General features: G+C 39.5%; 1 protein-coding gene across 1 annotated transcript in view; it reads left to right on the plus strand.

Moving 5' to 3' along the window:
* The window catches only part of LOC105481174 (X-ray repair cross complementing 5), a 99,844-nt gene that overhangs the window by 64,418 nt on the left and 12,213 nt on the right, over positions 1-23,213 (plus strand). Inside the window, exons 17-18 of the mRNA XM_011740547.2 lie at positions 20,141-20,250; positions 22,294-22,390. Of these exons, the coding sequence (XP_011738849.1) occupies positions 20,141-20,250; positions 22,294-22,390 (207 nt within the window). The remainder of the gene's footprint in view (positions 1-20,140; positions 20,251-22,293; positions 22,391-23,213) is intronic.

Consider the following 23,213-nt stretch of genomic DNA (forward strand, 5'->3'; position numbering starts at 1 on the left):
TCAAAACAACTCACTGTCACAAGAACAGCAAGGGAGAAGTCCTCTGCCGTGGTTCATTCACCTCCTGCCAGGTTCCTCTAATTTGATATGAGATTTGGGTGGGACACAAATCCGAACCATATCATTTCAGCTTGCATCAGTGACTTGGGCCATCAGTGCAACAAGGCAGTGCTCACAATTGGTTCTGATGGAAACGCAGAACTCTTGGGTGCTTAGGAGAAAGGGCATCCAGCTTGCTGTTAGAGTTCACCCTTGCGGTAAGTGCTAATGAGTATGATTTGTGAGGCAGAGAGCGGTTCAAGTACTTATTCATGGCAATTTGATTCTTTCTTCCCACCTCCTATAGATTCTGCAGTTCTTCCTTCCATGGTAGATCATTGTCATATAGGGTATTGCACTTGGTTCTCTTTGAACTGGGCTGTCTTCAAGATTGCTCCATAAGCCCAGCTGGTTGAAAAAGGAAACTGATTTCAGATTGTACTGATGTGCAAACTGCTTTAATCAATGACTTCAGGTGGTTTTGGGGAAAATTGTCTCCTCCAATTTTAGTGGCAAACAACAGAAGCTCTTAACCAATTAAGATATTTAGGAAAGGATGTTAGGCTTTTGTTAAAATAGTCACTAATCAACTGAAATGTGTTAAGAGGAGCCAAGAAACAGCTAAGAGTTCCACTTAAATGTAATAAAAGTGTTTGGGTCCTCCCCTTTCAAATTGCATGCCCAAGGCAAAAAATATGCTGACACAGGAAGAAGTGGCAAGTGTAATTTGGTACAGTTAGCCTGTCAGATCCATGCGTGTCTACATAAAACCTAGAAAAATGTCATGCTTGCTTCTTTGGCCAGAAAAGGGAAGGGAGTTTAATTCCTTTATAGAACAGTTTCAGCAGGGCTGGAGAATATTACCAGCTTAGATGTTTTTGGAAATTGGAGAAAATTTAACTTGTTTTTAGAGGTTCCTTATGGACAGTTGGAGAAAAATCTTCAGTTAATAGTTATAATTAAAGGTCCGTTTTCATTTTCCTCTGTCAGATTAAACTACTGAAATCTGTAGTTATCTGTTCATGTCTCTCAGTGGTAATGAGGCTCAGCCGTAACACTCAGGATAATTACTGTACTTCATTGGTAGCCGTTGAAGTCAGAGGAGCCATTGCTCATATAAGAACTACTTTTTTACAATTCCCTTGCTCTTGGAATCCGATAGTGTTTTCTTGGGACATTGAGAGTAACTTATGCTAAGTTTTCATACTTACTCTGTGATGGAAACATCTAGTTTCTCTCTTCTGTCTGTGGTAAATCTCTACAAGTCTCTTAAATTGCACTTATTAATTCTACTTTTTAAGATAGCTTTATTGAAGTAAAATTTTCTACTATAAAATATACTGGTAAGTATAATTTGATGAACTTTTGTAAATTATAGAATTGTAAAATTATCACCACAGTTCAAAGAACATTTCTCTCACACCCAAAAATCCCTGGGACCTGTTCATAGTCAGTTTGGGTTGGGAGTGCACACAGGTTGGGGGAGGTTGCAAGGTGATGCCGGCCTACATGACTTGTTCTGATAATCTTGAGTTATTGCCCCATCTGTTGAATGGGCTGGCGCCATCTTGGGCTTGACCAGTTAGTTGTAAATTAGCTGCAGCCTTCAAGTAATCACCTGGTGGTGGAACATTCTACAGATACCTGGATTGTCTCTGGAACTTCTAAGCAAACATAATTAGACAAGCTAACAATGCAAGGGAGTGTCTGGTGGAAGGGAGGAGAGTAAAGGTTGTTATTTCGTAACTAAAAAGTTAATACAAAGAACCTAAGAAGGAAAAGTTTAAGAAAAAAGGACTAAAAAAATAGAGTACTTGGATACACTCCAAGTTTGTTCTTTTCTAAAAATGTTTTAACTACTCTATGTCATTTGCATTTCCCATGTAAACTTTAGCATCAGCTTTTCTTTTCTTTTTTTGAGACAGTGTCTCACTCTGTCTCCCAGGCTGTAGTGCAATGGTATGATCCTGCCTCACTGTAGCCTCCGCCTCCCGGGTTCAAGTGATTCTCGTGCCTCAGCCTCCTGAGTAGGTGGGATTACAGGCATGAGCCACTACGCCTGGCTAGTTTTTGTATTTTTTTAGTAGAGACGGAGTTTCGCCATGTTGACCAGGCTGGTCGAGCTCTGACCTGAGGTGATCCACCTGCCTTGACCTCCAAGTTTTGGGATTACAGGCGTGAGCTGCCGTGCCCAGCCCAGCTTTTCAATTTATATGAAAAAGCCCACTGGTATTTTGATAGGGATTTTATTAAGCCTATAGAAGAATTAAGGGAAAATTGCCATTTTAATAATACTGAGTTATCCATGAACATGGAATAGTTATTCATTTATTTAGATCTTTTTCTCCATAATGTTTTATAGTTTTTAGTGTACAAGCTGTACACCTCTTTTATTAAATTTATTGCCAAGTATTATTTTTGATGATGTTGTAAATGGAATTGTTTTTTAATTTTATTTTTGGATTGTTTGTTGCTGGTATATAGAAATGAAATTATTTGTGTATTGATCTTATAGCTTGCAACCTTGATAAACTTATTAGTTCTTGTGGTTTTTTAAAATACACTTCTTAGGATTCTCTACATACAGGATCATGTCTGCAAATAAAGAAGGCTTTACTTCTTTTTTAACTTGTATGTTTTCTTTTCTTTTCTTTTTAATTATCGTGCTGGCTGGAACTTCCGGCACAGTGTTAAATAGAAATAAGCGTGAACATCCTTGCCCTGTTCCTGATCTTAAGGAAAAAACTGTGTCTTTCACTATTAGTATGATGTTGGTTGTAAGTTTTACCCAGATTTCCTTTGTCAGCTTGAGAAAGTTTCCTTCTATTTCTAATTGGTTGAAAGTTTTTATTATGAGTGGATGTTGGGTTTTGTTAGGTGCATTTTCTGCCTCTGTTGAGATGACTGTGATTTTTTTTTTTTTTTTTTTTTTTTTTTTTTTTTTTTGAGACGGAGTCTTGCTCTGTCGCCCAGGCTGGAGTGCAGTGGCGCAATCTCGGCTCACTGCAAGCTCCGCCTCCCGGGTTCACGCCATTCTCTGGCCTCAGCCTCCCGAGTAGCTGGGACTACAGGCGCCCGCCACTGCGCCCGGCTAATTTTTTCTATTTTTAGTAGAGACGGGGTTTCACCATGGTCTCGATCTCCTGACCTTGTGATCCGCCCGCCTCGGCCTCCCAAAGTGCTGGGATTACAGGCTACAGGCGTGAGCCACCGCGCCCGGCGAGATGACTGTGATTTTTTTTCTTCTGCTAATACATTAATTGACTTACAGTTGCTAAATCAACCTTGCTTTCCAAGTGTAAAATCCAGTCATTCTAAAAAATCCTTTTTATATATACTGAATTCATTTAGCTAATGCTGCAGTTTGAATAATGTCCCCCAAAGTTGATGTGTTGGAAAGTTAATCCCCATTCTAACAGTGCTGAGAGGTGGGACCTTTAAGAAGTGATTACATTGTGGAGGCGTCATTCTCATGGAAGGATTCAGGCCCTTATCACCAGAGTGGGTTAGTTATAAAAAGGATGAGTTCGGCCTCATTTCTTCTCTGTCTCTGGCTGACTTCTACCTTCTGATGTGGGGTGACCACCTCCAGCTGCTGGTGCCATGCTCTTAGACTTCCCAGCCTCCAGAACTGTGAGCTAAATAAATATCTGTTCTTTATAAATTACCCAGTCTTGGGTATTCTGTTACAGCAGCACAAAATAGACTAAGACAGCTTATATTTTGTTAGGATATTGTTTGTAGTTTTCTTGTTTTGTGTGATGTCTTTGTCTGGCTTTGGTGACAGGAAAATACTGGGCTCATAATGAGTTAGGAAGTTTCCTTCTCTTCAAGATTTCTATTATTTATTCTTTACATATTTCATATAATTTACCAGTGAAGCCATCTGAGTTCTTTGTGGGGAGCTTTTGTTTTGTTTTGTTTTTTGAATTTTGAGATTGTTTCATTTGAAGGTCACCTTAATGCTCTTAAATTCACAAATATGCTAATTTAAATACCAAATCCTGTGTATCTAAAACATACATTGCAAACATACAAATATCTCTTCTCTTCACATGTCAGTGCCCATTCATGTCATGGTTTGGAAATGGGGACAGTAGGTTCCCCTTAAGCTGCAAGTCAGCATATGTTTCTTTATAATTAACTTTAGCAAAATTTATACAAAATAGTAATTAGCAATAATCTTCTTTACTTGTTAATTGAAAAGAAAATACCTTCAAAACTGCATTTTGTTAAGGTTTCTGTACTAAAATATAGAAAAACTACACAAATATTGAAAAGTTTAAAATTTCTTAATTTTTTTATTCCTGGTATCACTACCACAATTTACAGGGCAATATACTTGATGTAATGAAGAAGAAACAGACAAAACTACAACAGATAAAAGAACTCCAGAATGTACATCTAATTGACACTGTATTGCATTCATTAATAGCTGCACTTTTGCAAGCTGGCTATGACAGTCCTGCACAAGAAGGGATTTCTGTTTAAGCTGCAATAACTTTTCTGACTATGGATCATCATTCCTTCTGCGGCAGATTTTTATAGTTCCTCTAATGCATTTGGGATGACTATCTCAAATAACCTGTAACTTTTCTGACAACTCCTTGTTCTTTCTCCTGCTAAGAAATGTAGCCCCTCTCTGCTGTTTTTGGGACCTTCTGTTACCATATCTATCACGTCTACCACCAGATCCATAACCACCACAACAGGAACTACCCGAGTTTCTTCCACCAAAACTGCACCCTTTAATGGGTTCATAATTTGATGGGTTTTGTCTACTAAAATTTCCAGAATCATTATAGTTCACACCACCACAATAGTTGCCACTGCCAAAATTTCGTCCTTCGTTGTAACCATCATATCCTTCACCACTATCACCATACCCGCCATCGTGGTTTTCATATCTTGGTCCACAGTCTACATAGCCCCCACTACTGCTGTAGGCAGGCCCACCACCATTGTTGCCACCATCACCTCCACATCCATTATATCCACCATTATATCCTCCATAACCACCTCTGCTGCCACCACCTCTACCTCCACCACCAGAGCCTCCTCTTCCACCAAAGTTTCCACCACAGCCAAAATTACTTGCACCACTTCCAGAGTTTCCTCCGCAACCCATAAAGTTGTCAGATCCACCTCCGTCACCCCTGTGATCCGGCAGACTGCATCTCTTGTTTAGAAAGGGCCCTTTTCACTTTACAGTTGTGCTTGTTAATAGTATGGTGTTTCCAAACAACAGTTTTATCAATTGTATCATGATCATCAAAAGTTAAAGGTGTACATTCTTTTTCCACTCTGCCTGTCATCCATAACTTGTATGGTTTCAGTCTTGCTATAGTTTTCAGAGTAATTTCTCAAACTGTATCTTCTTTAATACTACCAGCAAAAATTTTCTTCACTGTCAGATGGGCACCGGGCTTTACAGAATCCTCTCTAGAAACAACTGTCTTTGGTTCCACTCCACACCCATCAACCTTGTGTGGTCAAGCACACATTGCTGTATCCACCTCTTCAACACAAGAGTAAGCCACAAAACCAAAGCCCCTGGAATGTTTGCTTGGAGTTCTCATTACCACACAATCTGTGAGCGTACTGCCTTTCTCAAAATGTTCTCTTAACCCATCTGTAGTTTTAAAACTCAGACCACTGATAAACAATTTTCTCAACCGCGCTGGGTTCCTTTGGATCATGGCCTCCCTCCTCTTGGTGGCAGCAGCAGTGACAATGGCCGGAGCTAGCCTAGGGGCGACCAGGTAGTGGTTTTACCTGCATTTTAAGACTAGACTTGCCTCCTCCAACTCAAGTTCAGTATGGAACTGTGAGGAAGAGGTTGTGGGAAGCTTTTTATTACTAATTCAATTTTTTTTTTTTTTTTTTGGATACGGGGTCTCACTCTGTCGCCTAGACTGGAGTGCAGTGGCATGATCTTGGCTCACTGCAACCTCCGTTGCCCGGGTTCAAGCCATTCTCCTGCCTCAGCCTCCCAAGCAGCTGGGATGACAGGCACCTGCCACCACACCCAGCGAATTTTTGTATTTTTAGTGGAGACGGGATTTCACCATGTTGGCTAGGCTGGTCTCGAACTCCTGACCTCAAGTGATCCACTTACCTCAGCCTTCCAAAGTGCTGGGATAACAGGCGTGAGCCACTGCTCCGGGCCCAATTTTTCAACTAATAAATCTGATCAGTTTTAAAATTTCTTCTTGAATCAGTTTTAGTAATATGTCTTTATAAGAATTTTTCCTTTCGTCTAATTTGTTAGTATAACATTGATTATTATTCCCTTGTAATAATATTTTTGAGATCTGTTCTTTATTTCTGATTTGGGGATTTTGTATCTTCCCTTTTTCTTGGTCAGTCTAGGTAAAGGCTTATGGATTTTATCTTTTTAAGATCCCAGCTTTTAATTGGTTTTATTGATTTCTCCATTCTCATTTAATTAATTTCTGCTCTGATCTTTATTATTCCATTCCTCCTTCTTAGTTTGGCTGTAGTTCGCTTTTCTTTTTCTTGTTTCTTAAGGTGGAGGGAAGCTTAGATTATTGATTTGAAACCTCTTTTCTAATATAGGCATTTAAAGCTATACATTTCCTGCTAAGCAGTTTTCTAGTTGCACACCACAAATTGCGATGTGTTATGTTTTTGTTTTCATCCAGTTTAAATATATTCTGATGTCTTTCATGATTGTTTCTTTGACTCTTAGGTTATTTAAATGTGTTCTTAAATTCCAAATATTGAAGATTTCCCAGTTTCTTCCTGTTTGTTGATGTTTAATTCTGTTGTGATTGGAAATCATACTTTGAGTGGCTTCAGTCCTTCTGAATTTATTCAGACTTGTTCTTATGTGGTCTCACATATAGTCTGTTCTGACAGTTGTTCCCTATGGCCTTAAAAGGTACGTGTATTCTCTTGTTACTAGGTCAAGTGTGCTGGAAATGTCAGGGCAATTTGGTTGATAGTTTGTTCAAATCTGTCTTTTGATTCTCTATCTAGTTGTTTTCTGTGGTGTTTTGAGTATTGAAAGTTACTCACCTTGAGACCTTGTGTGCTAGTGAGACCTTTATGATTTTTGTCTCACCTAGCTAAACCAGCTTGGGTCATGAGATCCTAGTGAATTTTTACAGGGTAACACTAAAGAAAACATTGTCAGTTCAGGTAATAGAGTATATTTTAAATACGGGTCTTCAGGTATTGGCATTTTAAGAAAAATAAACTTAGCTATGTGTGCTGCAAGTTTGTGTGTGTTTCTGAATCCTTTGCTTCGAGTAAATATTAATTTATATTAGTAGAGGATAAATTTACTTAGTACTGGAAAAATTGTGTAGATTTTAGGAACTTGTTGGAGCAGAAAAGTGATTAGTTGTGAGAAATGAAAGTCAATTTTAGTGGCAACAGGTATATCAAGTACATCAAGTCTTAGATTGATGTTTATAGATTTTGAAAATTTACAGGTTCATTATTCCTTTCATTTGTTTCTTCTTTTGTCCCATTTTTGTCAAGCATGTATTTATTTTGTTTGACTCCTTTTTTGTCTCATGGACTGAGAAGAAAATATAACTAAGGTTGGATTATTCCCGCAATTTGCCCTGTGTCTGATTATTCTTAGGTGGATTGTAATGAAGCCAGCAAGACGTATACATAGGAATTTTAAATGTATAGGATTGTAAGAATGGTAAAAGCCACAAACCAAAGATAAGATATGCCTGTAGACCTGCTTCAAATTTCCTGAGGACAGTAGATGAAATTATTTCTAAGGGCCTTTTTTACCACTGCTCTTTAAGTATATGAGTAATAAACGAAAAGAACAAAGTATTTGGTTCAGAAAGAATAAAACAAAAAAGAAAGAAAAGGATCAGTGAAATAGAAGTATCCTAAGTGTCACCCCATGAAAATTGTCTTCCTGTTGAGAGCTCACTAGAAATAGAAACACTTGTTTATTGTCTCCTGGTATGACAATCTCTTAACTGTTTTGAGATGATTTACTTGCTGCTTAGGCTTCTCATTAAGAATAAGTACATGCTTATATGGGGGAAAAGGCAAATAGTAATATAATAGCATATAAAGTTAAAAAGTGGACATCTTCTTTATTGTCTCCCTCCCTTTGAAACTCTGCCCATACCCACATTCTCTGTCTTCATAGGAATAACCCTGTTCATCCCTACTAATGCCCTGTATTGTGATCAAGATGGTTAATTGTTTTCGGGTGTAATGAATTGGGAATATAGTCAGAGACAGTACATTTTGGGAGAACTCTCCGTTCCCAGTGGCATCAAGCAGCTTGAGCTAAGAAAAGAAAAAGGTGTACACCAAGATGAGATGAGGCATACTTAGTAAGCAACAATAAAAAGCCACGATGTCTTCATGCATATAATCATGATAATGTTGGATGTGATATCTCATCCCTGTGCATCTGCATATATCTCTTACATAGCCTGTTATTCTTTCTGCATTTCCCCCTTCAGTAGAGCTTTATTGTAACTATTTCCATCTCTGTAAAATTAAGGGCGGGGAGGGGGATAAAAGAGAGTGCTAGACTGTCTACTCCCCTAAGGGGCAGCCAGTACTAAATACACAGCCTACAGGTTTAAATTGAACGAACAACAAAAAGACATGTTCATTCCTTAGGCTTTTAGAAGAGTAAACCAGTGAGGCCTACACCATTTGTTCATCCCTTCAACAGATATTTGTTGAATGCCTACTGTGTGCCAGGCATACCGAGATACAGACAGTAAACAAATAAGAAAATATATGTCAAATGGTGATAAGCACTTGTGTTAGTGTCCTGTTGCTGCAGTAATGGAGTACCACAAACTGAGTGCCTTAAAGCAATAGAAGTTTATCCTTGCAGTTCTGGAGACTAAAGTCCAAAATCACAGGACTGCTTCCTTCTGAGAGGTGTGAGGGAGAATCTGTTCAGTGCTCTCTTGTAGCCATTGGTGACAGCTGGCAATTCTTGCATCCCTTGGTTTGTAGATACATTACTCTTATCTCTGCGTCTCTCTTAACAGGGAGTTCTTGTATGTCTGTATCCAAATTTGCCTCTTATAAGGATGTCAGTCCTGTTGGATTAGGGCCTTTCCTAGTGACCTCATCTTAATTTGATCACACATCTGCAAGGACCCTTTTTCCAAATAAGGTCACGTGAGGTTTTGGTAAGGACAGGAATGTAGGGACGGGGTGGGGATACTGTTCAACTCGTGGCAGCACTATAGAGACAAGTTAAAGCAGGATAGTGGGATAGGGAATGCTGGGTTGAGATGGGCTTATAATTTTATGTAGAGGATCAGGGAAGTCCTGACTGTTGAACTGAGAATTGAGGATAGTGAGAGAGAGAACCTAGTGGATATCTGTGGGAAGAGCTTTGCAGACAGAGGGAGCAGCATGTTCTTGAAAAGCTCAGGATGAGTGTGCTTGGCTAGAAGCATCAGAGAGGCCTGTGTGGCTGGAGCAAAGAAAGTAGCTGAGATCAGAGAGCTGGCTGGGGTACATAATCACATAAGGCCTCCTAGACCTTTTGCTTTTCTCTGAGTGAAATATGAAACCGTTGAAGAGTTTGAAGTAGTGGATGATCTGATTTTATATTTCATACCATGTTGAGGAAAAGGGCAAGGTTAAGGTAGGCAGATGAGTTAGAAGGCTTTGGCATTAATCCACGTGACAGGAGGTAGTAAGAAGAGGTCCGATTTTTTTATCTGTTTTGATAGTAGAATTGTCAAGTTTTGCTGATCATTTGAATGTAGAGTGTGTGAGAGAGAAAGAGGTTAAAAATAACTCCCAAGATTTTTAGTCTGAGCAACTGGACGAATTGCCATTTGCTGAGAAGGGGAAGATGGTCACACAGGTCTGGACTTCAGGAAAAAGGTCTGAGTCGTATGTATAAATCATGGAGAAGGTGCCATAGAGACTGTAAGACGTGAGACTGGAAGAAATGCTGGAGTAGCGGAGAGGCATGGGATCTAGGGCACAAGGGGAAGGGGATAACTTAGATAACACACAGTTCAGCAAAGGCAATAGGATGGAAGGCAGAATATATGGGTGCAAATGCGGGTAGGTTACTCCTTTGAAGAAGAATTCATGGAGGAACCGGGTACAGTGGTTCACACCTGTAATCCCAGCACTTTGGCATACCAAGGCGGGTGGATCACTTGAAGCCAGGAATTCAAGACCAGCCTAGCCAACATGGCAAAACCCCATCTCTACTAAAAATACAAAAATTAGCCGGGCGTGATGGCGTGGGCCTGTAGTCCCAGCTACTCGGGAGGTTGAGGCACAAGAATTGCTTAAACCTGGAAGGCAGGAGGTTGCGGTGAGCTGACATCATGCCAGTGCACTCCAGCCTAGGCAACAGAGCAAGACTCTGTCTTAAAAATAATTCCTGGAGGAGGTTGGCATAACCTGGTCCATTATGGTACAGGTGGATAGGAGAGGGCCCAAAGGAAGGGCATTCTAAGGAAGGCAACCACCTAAGCGATGGCGTGTCCTGATGCTATTAATGGGACTTTCCAGAAATAAGTGGCAGTGTTGCTGTTGTTTTGCCCCTTGAGTATCTTTTTTTTTTTGAGACAGAGTTTCACTCTCGTTGTCCAGACTGGAGTGCAATGGCGTGATCTCGGCTCACCGCAACCTCCACCTCCCAGGTTCAAACAATCCTCCTGCCTCGGCCTTCCTGAGTAGCTGGGATTACAGGCATGCACCACCACACCCGGCTAATTTTGTATTTTTAGTAGAGACGGGGTTTCTCTGTCTTGGTCAGGCTGGTCTTGAACTCTCGACCTCAGATCATCTGCCCGCCTCGGCCTCCCAAAGTGCTGGGATTACAGGCATCAGCCACCATGGCTGGCCTTGAGTTTAATGAGCATTTCTGACAACTTTGTATCCATTTCTCTTCTGCTTTCTAATCGTCTTCTAATTTACTTCTCAGGTCTGTCTCTTCCTTTCCATCCTATCACTATCCTAACTCAGGCTTTCATTATTTTGTCATTGGACAGTTCCAGCATCCTTCATTAATAACCTTCAAAGTTCTCCTTCATTCCTGCCCATATGTTTATACAGATTTAAATTCTTATAGCACAGATTTTATTCTGCGTCAACCATTATCAATTACTCCCATTCAACCCCCCATTCAAGACTTGCCACAGTCTGGTCCCATTCTGCCTCTCCTGACCTATTCTTATACAGATTCCCTCTATGAACCTTGTATTCAAACCATATTCCTGCTAATGCCCTTGCAGCATCGGCTTTCTAAAGCTGATTAACTCTTTATTAAAAATGACCGTTCTTGTATTTACCCCCAAATCCTACTCTAAAGAGATGTCTGTGATTTGAGAACCAGTATATCTTTGGATCCCAATGACGTGTTGTATTTTTATTGTAGTATGATTCATTATCTTAGATACTGCTGGTGCTCTACCATCAGTGAGACAAAATGACCTTCATCTGGCTTTTTTGTTTTCCATTGCCAACTTTAATAAAACAGTGCTTGGGAGTAATAATGATTTGAATTTTTGAATTGTAGCAGATTTACTTCTCTGGTTCTTTGGATTAGTTCTTAAGTCTTAGCCCCATCAGAGAAGAAGTAGAGAATCTAACATGTCTGTATTTTGACCTCTAGAATATTATAAAACTTCCTTCATAAAATCAGAAAGGATAGAGGGGGGAAAATGAAAAGAAAGAAGAATCTGAGAGGTCCCTAAGAAAAGATACCGTATAAACACAAGGCATTATTTATCAGTTTTTAGGAGTTATCAGATAGAATACTGTCTTTATAAAATTTCTGGTACCTAGTATTTCCTTTCAAAAAATACTGAAATTCTTGAGGCATCCTAGAAGACTTGTGTGCTGTGTCCCCGTTGTCCAACTTCCCCAAAAGCCATTCAACAATGGCTGCCTGTTCTCTCCTTGGTGAGGAGTCTGACTCATCACTCACTCTGTCTCTTCAACTGATACCTGCGTTTCAGTTCCGTTCAATTACCAACTTTTAATTGGATCCCGTTGCCAGATTGGTTTTGTGTTCCTGTTTCCTCTTGGCTGCACCATTACTATGACTACTTGGTGTCTTCTACTTACTTGCTATGTTAGTTTGATGACATTTACTCAGGTATGAAGCTAGATAGATACTATAAATTTGCTACAGTACCTATCGCTATTATCTTGCATTTTTTCCTTTCCCCTACTGCTCATTTGGAATGGAATCAAGCATGGTGAAAAGGTTCTTAATTCTTCTCTATCAATTCTAGTAAGCATTGCCAAGTTTTAGAATTCTAGGACCTTAGAAAATTGTGGAGATCCTCTTTCTCTGCCTTCCCTTAGCCTTCACTCCCCACCACAACACATTCCTTCAGGCATGTGACATATGTATTTCCTAAAAAGCTGAAAGATATTTCCTCATTTAATGAGAAAGTCTTCCTTTAGTTTCTTTCTTATGTTAGCATAATGTCTCAATATTCTACTTTAAGTGCACTCCTTTGTAGAATTGGGGAAAATTAGTTACACTAGGCAGTGCATGTTCTTTGGTCTTTAGTTAACTGTTGTATGCCCTGTAAATATTAATTGATGACCTTCAGGCTTTGTGGGATATGTTCAGTGGTTTTTTAATGGTTAAACTGAATATTTCTAATAAAAAATTACAAGACCGTAGAATGCCACAGAACTATTCCACTTACCAGGAAACTTAAAATTTACCAGCTGACCTGGTAACAGATCTGGTCATAACCCAGGCTATTTAAGATGAGAACTATTATTCATCACAATAAAAATGTTATATCATAATGCTGTCTTACATAAAATGAGCTTACAGCCAGTGGGCTAACTGGATATCATTTTTCTAGTTTCTCATTAGCTCCCAGTACCATATTTGTTATACAGAGTGAGCTAAGGCCAAGAGACCTTCCATATTATTCTTCCTGTGGCTACAAAGTAGGATTCACAGCTAGCTCAAATAAAAACAGAAATAAAAGGAGAGAGATCTCATAGTCTGCAGGAATGGATTCTGACAATAAAGACCTTGCATTTAGTCTGTTCCTTGTGCCTGGGGTTTTAATTTAACACATCAATGAAAAGGCAGCATATAAAAGGGGGGAATACACCCAGCCGGACTTACTTTTATTACTGCAATTTGTAAGAAATTACTGCACTTAATGAGAAAATCCTTAAGCATGAAAAAATGGGCTCTGACTGAACTTGTGGAACTTAAATGGTGAGGTTTTAATTGAGTTTTTTAGTTATTGGTAAGAATAGTAATAATTTAAAAATACAGGACTGCATCTGTGTGTTGAGGTGGTCAGCACTTTGCATACCTTAGTCCAATTTCCTGTGCCACTGGTCACGCATAATATTATGTCTGTGGTGTTTTCTCTGTCGTATCTACTGATTTTTCTGTTCTGAAAGGGAGGCAGGGAACTTCTTTTTTAGATTGAGGAAGTTTGGGGCAAAGAGCTTACAGAATAGTTTCTAGAAGGTGGAAGAAGGGCAGGCTAAGGCAAAGAGCAGAGCTATGTCTGCTTCTCAGTCCAGCTGCTTAAAAAAGATGACAGATTCCAATGTCATTTTCAGGTTACTCAAGCTTATGCTTTTTTCCTAGTTCTCTTTTGTTGCCATCCAGTGATTTATTTTTCCTTAATAAGAATATTTCATTAAAGACCATACAACTAAAAAACAAAGAATACCAAGAGCAAAGAGCACTCTTCAGTCCGAACTCTTTAGAAGTGGAAGCAGAAAGAAGGGTGTTTAAGAAATAAGTCAGCATTTTGTGTCTGTGTGTGTGTGTGATTTAGAGAAAAAATATTTAAGATACCTTCTTTTTGTACTTAAAATTTCAGAAGTACATTTGATTTCTGAGAGGACCAGAATGCCATGGGAAATGCTCAGTTGCATCCATTACCTCTTGTTTATTGTCATGGTCCACACAGTTGCATGTCACAACCATGTTAGACCCAAAGGAAAGGAAATGTATGTAGCTCTAAAAATGTTTCAAGTAGAAGTGAAAACAATATTTTTTTACGTAATTTGTTTTTTACAGAAATATAGCTTTTTAAAAAAAATAAAAATGGCTGGGAAAAGCTTTAAATACGCTTTTGAACTTCTTCAATAACTTTTAATTGAATTTCATTGTATCCTACCTCGCTAGCAAGAAATAAACCTGCATATTTTAGCTTCCCTTATAATTTAAATGATGCCTTGCTAATTTCTGTGTTTTTGAAATGGAGTCTCACTCTGTCGCCCAGGCTGGAGTACAGTGGTGAGATCTTGGCCCACTGCAACCTCTGCCTCCCAGGCTCAGATGATTCTCCTGCCTCAGCCTCCTGAGTAGCTGGGATTACAGGCATGTGCCACCACACCCAGCTAATTTTTGTATTTTTAGTAGAGACAGGGTTTCGCCCTATTGGCCAGGCTGGTCTTGAACTCCTGACCTCAGGTGATCCACCCGACTTGGCCTCCCAAAGTGCTGGGATCTCAGGCGTGAGCCACTGGGCCCAGCCTGATCCCTTGCATTTCTGTCTCCTGGAAATATCCAGTTCATAAAATGGGCCATCCCCTTGTGAGTTCATAACACACTGTGCCCTTAGATCCCCTCCTCCCCCTCCCTTCTTCTGTATGCCCTGCATCTGAGGGAGGTGTGGGCAGAGCTGGCTCCTGTGGGTTGCATTTTCCAGGCTCCTGTGTCTAAAGACTTCCTGCTGGGTTCAGCATGAGAGATACTGGTGGGAAGTAGGGAGGGAGAAACCAGGGTAGCTCTTCCTCCCTTTCTGTGTTGGGTAGCATCTTTGGTCCTCAGAGCTCTATTTATACCCTTTCTTTTCTTTTTCCTGTGTACCAAGGGATGCTAAGGGTTTCTTGCCGTTACCAATCCCTGGGTTACAGCACCATTTTCAGTTGGCTTTAACACACTTCATAACCTGCGAAACAATTGCCTGTCTTAAATCTCCTGTGTTAAATATTTGGAATGATTTATATTGTTGGTGTTGGACCCTGACTGATGTACATACTGCCTCTACCCACAGTGGCCAATTTATATCCGATAGTAAAGAGGCATAAAGAAAGCCTGTTTTTGATACGTTTCTTAAATTGCCTGTGTTAAAACAGGCTTTCTTTCTTATCAGGCAAATATCTTTTACAAATTTCTGGCTTAAACAATGATTGTAATTTACACGTGGATTTAATTTATGGTAGACTGGACTGCTTGCCTGGAGTTTTATTTGCTGATGGGCATTACTCCTTTTTATTCTCTTAATAATGAATTACCTGTCCTTATACTTATTTTGATTTAAGTGCTTGATTTTTATTGTCACTTTTAATTTTGTGTTACAAAGATGCGATTGTCATTGGCTATATAAATTTGTTTTTTTCTTTCCTTTCTTTTTTTTTTTTTTTTTTTTTTGAGATGGAATCTCACTCTGTTGCCCACGTTGGAGTGCAGTGGCATGATCTCGGCTCACTGCAACCTCCGCCTCCTGGGTTCAAGCGGTTTCCAGCTAATTTTTGTATTTTTAGTAGAGACAGGGTTTCACGATGTTGGCCAGGCTGGTCTCGAACTTCTGATCTCAAGTGATCCATCCTCCTTGGCCTCCCAAAGTGCTAGGGTTACAGACTTGCGCCATCGCGACCGGCCATAAATTTGTTCTTAACATTTAAAAGTTATTTAACTGCTGACATTTGCAAAATGTACAGCATTTCAATAAGTTACATTTACATGAGGCATTGAGAAAGTGAGAAGAATTAAATTGGGAAATATCCTAAATGATGGCTGAGTTCAGCCAAATTGTTCGAGGTGTCTTCACAGTCTTTTATATATAATCTGTGACAGATGAGGGAACTTACTGCTTTTTGAGCTCTGTCAGATGGAGGAGAAAATCCCACAATAAATGACTTCCTTTCACTTTGCTGGAAACATCTTTGCAAAGAACAGAGGTAGTGAGTAAATGTAAAGTCAGAGGCAGACATGCACATGGCCCTGGGTGTTTTGACCTTGGTGACTGCAATGAGAAGGGAGGTGTAGTCCATTTTACGGGACTTTGGGTGGTGGTAAATGTTTTCAGTAGAGAAGAATGTGTATTTCAGATTAAACAAGAAAACTTTGCCATTTTCCTCTTCTGTAACATTTCTAAATCTTGATAACATTTTGAATATGATACTGAAGTATTGAGATTGATTTTGGTTATCAACATCTGTACTCATGTGAGATACTGGGTTAGTATATGATGCCCATATCTAAAACCTCAAAATCCAAAACAGACATTTGAAGTAATCCTGGAAATAAGTAACAGCCATTTGCCTGACTTAGTATCCTAAGATGGATGGCCCTTCCAATGGCCATTTTTTATTTTAGCTACTAATGAGTATTATTGAGTCACTGACTAATTTTGAAGAGCATTTTGGTGAATTATAATTGGGGCTGTGATTTACTGAGTTTGAAGACTGATAAGCTGTTCCTTAGCCCTGTAATTGATGTAGAAGCAGAGAAAAGCATCCTGATGATCAGCGTTTCCTTTATGTGAGGCAGGGGAATCAAAAGCGTAATCCAGCCAAAGTGGAATATTGTTTTTGTTAGCCATTTCTGCATTTTACTTTTAGTAAAAATGGCAGGGAAATGTGAACTGCCACAAAACTTTGGAAGGGAAGTCTCTTGTCTATATCCCTTTTGATACTCAGTATATTCACACATCATCCATCACAGCTATTCCCTGGTGTTAAATGGTTCATCATAGTCAGTGATCCACAGAAGTAGTCTGGGTAGAGGGACAGAATTTAGAATCATGGACCAGATTTACAAGCCATGTAACTGAGTATTCCTAGAAGGCCAAAATCTGGTTCTTTGTATTCACTGGGTTTATTGGAAGTTTGGATATGTTTATCCATCTGTGTTTGTGAACCCTCTGGAGGAAGGAGCAGAACAGTCTAACATGTAAATAAGAAAAACTAAATCCAAATAGGCCCACAGATACATTAGGACTTCATTTTTTACAAAGAAACTGGGTATTAAGACTCCTGCTATTGCCTTTTATAAAGAAGTTACGGCCGGGCGCGGTGGCTCAAGCCTGTGGTCCCAGCACTTTGGGAGGCCGAGACGGGCGGATCACGAGGTCAGGAGATCGAGACCATCCTGGCTAACACGGTGAAACCCCGTCTCTACTAAAAATACAAAAAGAAATTAGCCGGGTGTGGTGGCGGGCGCCTGTAGTCCCAGGTACTCCGGAGGCTGAGGCAGGAGAATGGCGTGAACCCGGGAGGCGGAGCTTGCAGTGAGCCGAGATCGCGCCACTGCACTCCAGTCTGGGCGACAGAGCGAGACTCCGTCTCAAAAAAAAAAAAAAAAAAAGTTACGGCAGACTAGACTACCTTCTTTCCTTTATCATTGCAAATGGATTGTTGGCTTGGGTATTTGCTTTATTTTTGTTTCTTTTGAATATTTTTCTCTGTAAGATAGCGTGCGTGCGTGTGTGTGTGTGTGTGTGTGTGTGTGTGTTCGTGTTCTATCATAGTTCAGGATAAAATGAGTCAGGAAGCTGGTGGTTTGTTCTGTTTTTTTTGTTTTGCTTTGGTTTTTCGCAAAGCAGTTTAGTACCTGTGTAGTCATTTCATGGGCTCCAAGCTCTTAGGATTCCTATGTTTTTATCCTTAATTACCTATGCTCTTTATATTCTTTTCCTTGTAGTGTTTTTGCAATAGTTTGGACACAGCAGACAACTCTTTCCTTTGAGTAATGTCTTCTCTTAGTATCTGTGATGCCATGAACTCCTGACACACACACACACGCTCGCTCGCTCTCTGTGACTAATTCTTCTTAGCCACCTTCTTCAGCTTCCTTTCCACTATCCAACCGCTAAAATGTCTTATTTCTTCTACACTTTCTAAGGAGCCAAGCTCTACCCCCTACCTCAGGACTCTCACATATACTGTCTTCTTGGAACTGCCTTTCCTCCAGCCATTTTCTGTCTAATCCTCACTCTTTTTTCTTTCCCTATTTCTGTCCATGTATGAGGCCATTTGCTTTTCTCCACACACACCTTGTGCTTTCTTCTTCATACTTAGGCTAATTCTGCTTCCTGCTGTGTAATTGCCAGATTCTGTTTTTCATTGCCTAACTAAAAAGCCATATTGATTTATGAAACTTTATGTAATCACCAAAGATTTTTTAAAAATTCAAACCGATTAATATAATTCCTTAAAACTCATAGCTCTCTTCACATTATTTCCCAGTGTTAATTTTATGTAAATGCATTATATCCCCTATTCAACTGCAAACTCCTCAAAGGCAAGGGCCTTATCTTCAACTTAATTCTGTCTCCCACAGAACATAACATAGTATCTTCTACATAGTAGTCATACAGTAAGTATATACTATCAAACAAAGTGAAACGTTTCCGTTATAGCTTCCTAAGATTTCCTGTTCTCATTTCAAAAGAAATGGAGAATTTAGAGTCTCTAGGATTATTGTCCTTGGCCTGTAAAGGTTTTTATTTGTGCCCAGATATGTAACTTCGAGTGAACTTTCTATCAAATGATCTGGGAAAGTACACCGCTTTCTGTTATCGGACATTTCTGTTATTTTGCTTTTCAAGCTGAAAAGGGGAGATAACTTCTGTTTGCTTTGAGTTTTTGTTGATGGTTTTCTGCTCTGCCTACTAATCAGGGTTGTATTATTTACCTTGTTTAAAAAGATTCATCTGAACATTCTCTACTTTGAATTGTAGTTGGATATTAATTCCCTTCTGCGGGATACGTTGGTAAAGATTTCTGAAATTGCAGGAAAATGTTTCTTTAATCCCTCAAGTTTGTTAAGTGCTTTCTTATAATGGAGATCATAATTTCCGAGTTGGTAGAAGGGATGAAACGGTTACTGGGGATATTTTTCCCTTGCTGGAAAATTGCTGTATTAAAAAATACTTCATCCAGTTTTGTAATCATTTCTATATGCTGTGTGGTCCTTAGGAAATAAGTAGATTCTTAGCACCGATTTCATGTTTTTAATAAGGAAGGTGTTGAGTAATGTTCAGGTCACTGTGATTCACAGAGTTAGTGGCCTGGGGTCTTTATTGGTAAAGCTTGAAAGTAGTTTTCTTTAGCACTGTGCACACACACGTAGCTGCTAGAATGCTCACAGGAGGCTGTGATTTGGGGAAACATGCAGTCATAGAATATCTTGAACATTCAGCATAAATTGCCAAACAGCCACAGCTAGTGAATGGTTTGAGGGGACACAGGAGAGGGAGCCTTTAGGCATGAATACCCACATCTCACTGATTTGTTCTTCCACACAGATCTTAAGGGTCAGTTTTGATCTGCACAGCAAATTAAGCTTCCTCATGACTTTTAGATTTCCGTTTTCCTCTGCTTTTTATTCATACTGAATAATTTTTTGTTTCTTTATAAGTTGTAACCTACTTTGGAAATGATAACACTGTGAATGCATTTTTTCCTTCTGTAGCATTTATGACATTGCTTGCTGACAGTTACTGTTTATTAAGTATTTGTGGCTTTTGGAGTGGTGAGCAATAGGGAGAATATTCAGGTCCAGCTAAGGGCATAAGATAGATAGTAATGATTTCTCATTCAAAAGGGATATTTTGTTAAGACTGGGGCTGATCTTTCCTAATTTAACCTTGGATTGGTAGAAGATGGGGTGTCCCTGGCTCGTTATTTTTCACTGCCCAGCACTGTTCGACAGTTATCCTGAGTAGAATTAGGGGAGGGACTAGAGGATCTGTTTTCTGTGAATACAATAGGAAAGGCAGTTTTGAATTATCCAAATGGCCCCTAAATTCTGGGGGAAAATAAAATAACAACAACAACAATTTTAAAAACATCTACAACCTAGGTTCTGATATCCCAAAAAGGAGTATTTCGACTGTAATTCTCAGCATTTTAGAAATTAATTTATTGACAAATATCAATAGGTATTATTCAGACTTCTCAAATATAGAGTTTTGAAATCAGGATTTTGCATCTCCTCTCTCTCCTAAAAGAAGTATGGCAATTGTACTTGCTGACCATGAGTCTTGTGAACTATAATACATACTTATAGGCATAAACACAGAAGCATACCCTCTCTCAAGCATCACTCAAATCTAAGAAAATGTGTTGTCTTATGTTTTAGCGAGTAACCAGCTCATAAATCACATCGAACAGTTTTTGGATACTAATGAAACACCATATTTTATGAAGAGCATGGACTGCATCCGAGCCTTCCGAGAAGAAGCCATTAAGGTATTGTTATCCTTGCATCTCTTTTCTTCCTAAACAGTTGGCCACTATCACAGGGAAAGAGGCATACAGCATCCCGGAAATGAGCCTGGGCCGTGGAAATTATCATTCTCAATGTGAATAGCAGTGTATGCCAATGGAACTAGAAATGACTTAAACTCATGTTACTATCACTGTCATTTCTGAGGTGGAATAAAGATGAGTAGGTAGGATGTTTTATCCCTGAAAGTTGGCTTTTTATTATACGGAAGCCCTGGCCTTTGCTTTCTTTTCCTATTTAGGGAACCAAGGAAATTTCCATTATAACCTCTGGTGGCCTGCTCATTATTGTAAAGGAAGGGGTATTTTAGGGAAATTGATGGAAAATATATATTGGTATAATTATTGAGAAAGATTTTATGAAGACAGGAGTAGGGATCTAAATGTCAGGAAAAAAAAGAACACTGAGCGTAAGTTCCTCCCATGCCTTTTGTGTGGGTTTTGTCTGTTTGATTGTTTTATTAGGAATTTTTAGAGAATATTTCTAAACATTTTCCAAATTTTGTATAGGCTTTTGTATCTTTAGGTAAGAAGTGAGCAAGTTTAAATTAGAAAGTATGTTTTTAAAGTGGGCACAGTTGTAGTGTATGTTCTTGTGTGGGTACTTATTAAATATTTGCTGAACGTATGAATGAATTAATGCTTAAATAATTTAGGTGTTTACAAAGAGTGACAAGAAAATAGAAAATTCATTAAAATTAGATTACAATAAAAGATCCAGAAGTAGATAACCTGAATACTCTTCAGATAAAGACAAATTTTGGAAAAGTAGAGTCAGGACAAGCCTGCAGATGATTCCGTTTGGTAGAGAAAGATTTGGTTAGATGGAGAGAGAGAGTAAAAGTGTATTGTTTTTTTAAAGCACTACCCAGGCTAGATGGGGTGTCTTACAACACCTCTGTGCATGGTTGCCACCCAGTGTCCTTAAAAATACCAGGTCACATCGTATTTCTTTTTTTTTTTTTTTTTTTTTTTTTGAGGCGGAGTCTCGCTCTGTCGCCCAGGCTGGAGTGCAGTGGCGCGATCTCGGCTCACTGCAAGCTCCGCCTCCCGGGTTCCCGCCATTCTCCTGCCTCAGCCTCCCGAGTAGCTGGGACTACAGGCGCCGCCACCACGCCCGGCTAATTTTTTTGTATTTTTAGTGGAGACGGGGTTTCATTGTGTTAGCCAGGATGGTCTCGATCTCCTGACCTCGTGATCCGCCCGTCTCGGCCTCCCAAAGTGCTGGGATTACAGGCTTGAGCCACCGCGCCCGGCCCGTATTTCTTAAAAAAAACGACAGAGAGAGAGAGGAGCAGAAGAGACTTCAGTGACATATCATTCAATCTTAATGGAGAGATTATTATTTTTTCTTTTTGTCTTTTTCTTTTTTCTTGAGACAGAATCTGGCTCTTGTCGCCCAGTCTGGTGTGTAGTGACGGATCTTGGCTCACTGCAACCTCTGCCTCCCAGGCTCAAGCGATTCTCCTGCCTCAGCCTCCCAAGTAGCTGGGATTACAGGCACATGCCACCATGTCCAGCTAATTTTTGTATTTTTAGTAGAGATGGGGTTTCACCATGTTGGCCAGGCCGGTCTTGAACTCCTGACCGCAGGTTATCCATCCACCTTTCCTCCCAGAGTGCTGGGATTACAGGCATGAACCACCATGCCCAGCTTGAGTTGATAATTATTGAAGCTGGGTTATGAGTGTGTGAGCACTCACAAAATTGTTCTCTGTTTTTGTTTGAGATTTTCTACATTGAATGTTAAGAACAAAGAGCTAGGCCACCACAAAAAAACTGACTCTGGGAAGCTCTGTGCCTTCCACAGATGGAAGGATTTCTGGTCCCCAGTGAACACACCTCAGTTTGGAATGCCAGCTTCCCATGTACCAAAGAAGAACATTTTATTTTTTTGTAATAAGTAAGGTGCTTCAGAATATACAATACTTTGTTTGGTCTGGGGCTGAATTTGTTTTTGTGTTTGCTCTGACTTGCCGCCTCCTCTACCCCAACTTGCTACCACAGTTTTCAGAAGAGCAGCGCTTTAACAACTTCCTGAAAGCCCTTCGAGAGAAAGTGGAAATTAAACAGTTAAATCATTTCTGGGAAATTGTTGTTCAGGGTAAGTTGTCATTTGTCTTTTTCTGCAAATACTTAGGCTATTTTATTCTAAATATACACATAAATTCTAAATATAAACTATATTGTATAATGAGTTACGTGGGAAACATGATGACTTTCTACATGGCTTTGGGAAATGCTCAGTGTTCAGTGAACTCAAACTCTCCCTTAATAAGCATAAATACAAAGTGATAAATAATAAATAAACATGTAAGTTCCATCTTAGACTCTTTACTCAGTGTGACCTATTTCAGGGCTGTGCCTTTCTGTTTGTTGAATGGAGCAGCTGTGTGGGTGAACATTGTCCGCTTTCTCAGATCCTTAGGCCATTTCACTCCTGCTGGATCCACAGCCCTTTGGTTGACCTCACCCAGATTTTATCTCCCTGCTATTTTTCGGTTACCATATACTTGGACTTTCCATTTCAGCGGACCAGCATCTTCATGCACCAAAACCATTCAGTTCCTCACTTGCACAGCAACCAATGCAAATTAAACTCAGAAAGAAGACAGCACACATTCTTTCATTGTTAGGCTTGATCTTTGCTTTTTTTCATGCCCTTTGCCCCACCTTTTTTAGAACATGACCTGATTTTCTTTTAGAACCCAAGTATAAGATATTTCTTGTTTAAAATACATATTATGAAAACGATGATGTTTATGAGACAGAGAAACTTTTCACTTATACTAGAGATGCAAAATTTGTTTCAATCTCTCTTTGTGTGCAAATTCTGTATAAAAAGAGTTGCATACCTATCTGTCCACCTTCTAATGGGTAACTCTTCATCACACAGGTAACCGTTTTTCTGACAGTTAATTTTTCAG

The sequence above is a fragment of the Macaca nemestrina genome, chromosome 11 (genome assembly GCF_043159975.1).
Source record: "Macaca nemestrina isolate mMacNem1 chromosome 11, mMacNem.hap1, whole genome shotgun sequence".
In the NCBI taxonomy this organism is placed as follows: domain Eukaryota; kingdom Metazoa; phylum Chordata; class Mammalia; order Primates; family Cercopithecidae; genus Macaca; species Macaca nemestrina.